The 3,027-nt window shown below is 35.7% G+C and overlaps 1 protein-coding gene across 1 annotated transcript in view; it reads right to left on the reverse strand.

Moving 5' to 3' along the window:
• Positions 1–1,294: 1,294 nt before the first annotated feature.
• The window catches only part of cpvl (carboxypeptidase vitellogenic like), a 6,988-nt gene continuing 5,255 nt past the window's right edge, over positions 1,295–3,027 (reverse strand). Inside the window, exons 10-13 of the mRNA XM_047358410.1 lie at positions 2,806–2,904; positions 2,543–2,716; positions 2,273–2,455; positions 1,295–2,180 (exon numbers count right to left, since the gene is read on the reverse strand). Of these exons, the coding sequence (XP_047214366.1) occupies positions 2,082–2,180; positions 2,273–2,455; positions 2,543–2,716; positions 2,806–2,904 (555 nt within the window). The 3' untranslated portion in view covers positions 1,295–2,081. The remainder of the gene's footprint in view (positions 2,181–2,272; positions 2,456–2,542; positions 2,717–2,805; positions 2,905–3,027) is intronic.

Below are 3,027 nucleotides of genomic sequence, written 5' to 3' on the forward strand. Positions count from 1 at the left end.
GCTCTGATTTGGAGTCACATCTTTTGAAATGTATTCTTTGTGTGTGTGTGTGTGTGCGTGTAATCCTGTTAAAGGTGTTATGATCAACTGCTGTTCATGATGCTTGTCCTTGAAAAAAAATAACAGCTCATTAAATAGTTAGATGCTTTAAAGGTTTAGAATGCTCATTAATTATTAAGCTGTCTAGACAGCTTGATAGATGCCTGATGAAATAACATGACAGTTAACGTCAGTGCACACATCCCAGAACCTTGCAGATAGATAAAGAGTCCCAGTTACACTCAAATAAAAATGTATGAACATCCCTGCAGAAATGTTTAACTTTTTTTACTTATTTCTTCAGAAATTGCCCTACAGAGCTTCTTTTTACATCTTTAAAAATTTATTATTTAGAAAAATAAGAATATCACTACATGGTAACATCTTTAAATCTAAATGACTAGTTATTAAAAATGGAACCAGACTTATTTTTACCAAGGATGTCAGGAGTTTTTAATTGTTTCATTTTATTGTCATTGCAGCAAATCTGAAAAGCTCTTTAATAGTAAAGGGAAATTTAGAAGCCTATGAATTTTGAAAGGAATTGAACTAATCAAAATGAATAGCTATGGCTCATCACCCAGGGTGCTATTACCTCAGGGAGTGGCACAAGCAGATAGGGGAAAAATAAGCTGTCTCCAAATTGCTTTTCTGTTGTTTTTTATGGACATGTCCAGTTAAAGAGAGGGAAACTCTATATTATACATAAAGTAAGCCTTAAGAAAATAAGACTGAACAGCCTAACTGGATAATGATGAAGTTAGTAATTGATCTCGTTTACCACAATAATTAAAGGGCTATTTCACTGGTTTTTGATTATTCTGGAGGCATTTAATCTCTCAAAATAAATCTTTACTTTCAGAATATCTTGTCATTTATAATTTTGATCAAATTAGAAGTTATTTCTATATTAAACAGACTTACTTCTGAACATACAAAAATAAAAATAAAAATTTATTTTGGCTTCGAAAACAATTTAGATTTAGAAAAGATTTTAAAAACCACATATAAGTGGGTCAAACCTGGAATGATTATGTTCCACCAAATACAGAATCTTTAACCATTTTCTCAAAACAAAATAAACATAGTTAAAATCTTTGTAAAACCAGTATTAAGTCTATCCATCCATCCATCAGCAGTTTAGGCTAAAACCCTCACCGATTAATTCGAACTGATTTAAAAAGATAAAGTTTATTTAGATCTGACAAGCTTAAAGAGGAGAGGCACAAACTCTACAAAAACACCACAATGTCAGTACTTTTTAGTTCTTTAATAGGAAGCATGTCTTTTAGATGCATTACAAATAAACATCAATTATCAAAGCACTTTTTTCAACAAAAGAAACATTTATTTGCAACTAATAAACACATGTTAACAGGCACACCATGCTGGATGTTTTCCTACTGCTTTTTCACACAACAAAAAAAAAACAAAAGGCAGGCTGCAAAGTGTTCATGATGTAGCAGATTCATCTCCCACAGCTTTCAAAAAACATGCTCCACACTTTATAGAGGGATGTAGTCAGCAATTTATCAAACCAAAATTCAGCAGATTAGAGATTTTATTGCATTAACTTAAAAAAAGAAAACACTATCAATGACCATCGTTCTGGTCAGCAATGATATGCAGCTGCAATTTACTATAATATAGCGACCCCTTGTGTACCATTTCAAAATTACTAAAACCATCAGAACAAACTCATGTCATCAAAAAAAAACAAGATATTTTATTTAAAGCAATCTAATAAAATAACACACTCTTACAGAACCTCAAATTTGACTAAACACAAGCAACACTTTTAAAATTGATTTCTGTAAAGAAAAAAAATCTTGACTGAATTCAGTCGATAAGAACCTGTAAAAATTCATTAGTGGTGATGCATCAGATAAAAGTAACAACAAAATTCAAGTTTTTTTTTTCAAATCATTGCAATAATATATACATGTATAAAAATTTATTTACATTTGTTGTGACAATCAACAGTTTTTTAGAAATCAACACTAAACAATCAGTGTGTTCTTCAAGCCCATAATGATTTCCTTTCACACCCAGCCCCTTGTTGACAAGAATCTGTCCAGCATATCAAAGGATCTCGCCGGCTGGTCGTAAGGCAGGATGTGTCCTCCTCCTCTGACGATGACCTGTGCGAAACATGGACGGGCAAAAAAAGGATGATTATTATGCCGGCTCTGAACATGCGTCTTTGGGACAACTGGCCTGCACATCCGCTCACCTGGAAAAACTCTCCGACTTGTCTGACGTAGCCTGCCACCTCAGTGTCACTGGGCTGAAGCTTCCAGTGGAATCGGGGAGCTGTTTTATACTCGGCGGCACCGGTCCAGTTTACAGTTGGCAGGAACCTTTCGGTAAGAGGAGCAGCTACGATCACATCCAGCTGACCACTATAGATTAAGACCTGTATAAATGTCACATTGTTTTTTAGTAAACAATTCATTTCAGAAATTGAAATATTCCTATGAGCAAAGTCTGGGTTGTGTATTACCCTGTAGTTGTCCATCAGAACCCCCAGCCATGGTTTGATGCTCTTCATCACATCCTGCAGGAGGTGCTTCTCCACCTCAGAGCCATCATGGAAGGTCAGGTTGCCTACGTGGATGGCTTTCCGCACAGCAGGCATAGTCACAAACTGGGAGAAGTACTCCTGGTCTTCAGGCTCCTGCGAAAGACACATTGAGAATGCCGTGATGTACGAAAGCATTGTAAGTTTTTAAAACATGGGTGACAGCAGCTATGATCTCAGACTACCTGGCATGTCATGTAGTTAAAGTAGTTGGTGCAGCCTGTGGCATTTTGGAAAAATGAAGGATATGGATCCACGTCGCCGTTCAGCAGAGAGTCAAAAACCTGAAATCAGAAAAGGAAACAATTTCTAACATTTGTTTCCAAAGTACACCATTATGGGATGGATCTTCCCAGATGATTACAAATTACTCCAAATCTAGCTAAGATAACACATCCTGGGTTCTA

Source organism: Girardinichthys multiradiatus, chromosome 3 (genome assembly GCF_021462225.1).
Source record: "Girardinichthys multiradiatus isolate DD_20200921_A chromosome 3, DD_fGirMul_XY1, whole genome shotgun sequence".
NCBI classification, from domain to species: Eukaryota; Metazoa; Chordata; class Actinopteri; order Cyprinodontiformes; family Goodeidae; genus Girardinichthys; species Girardinichthys multiradiatus.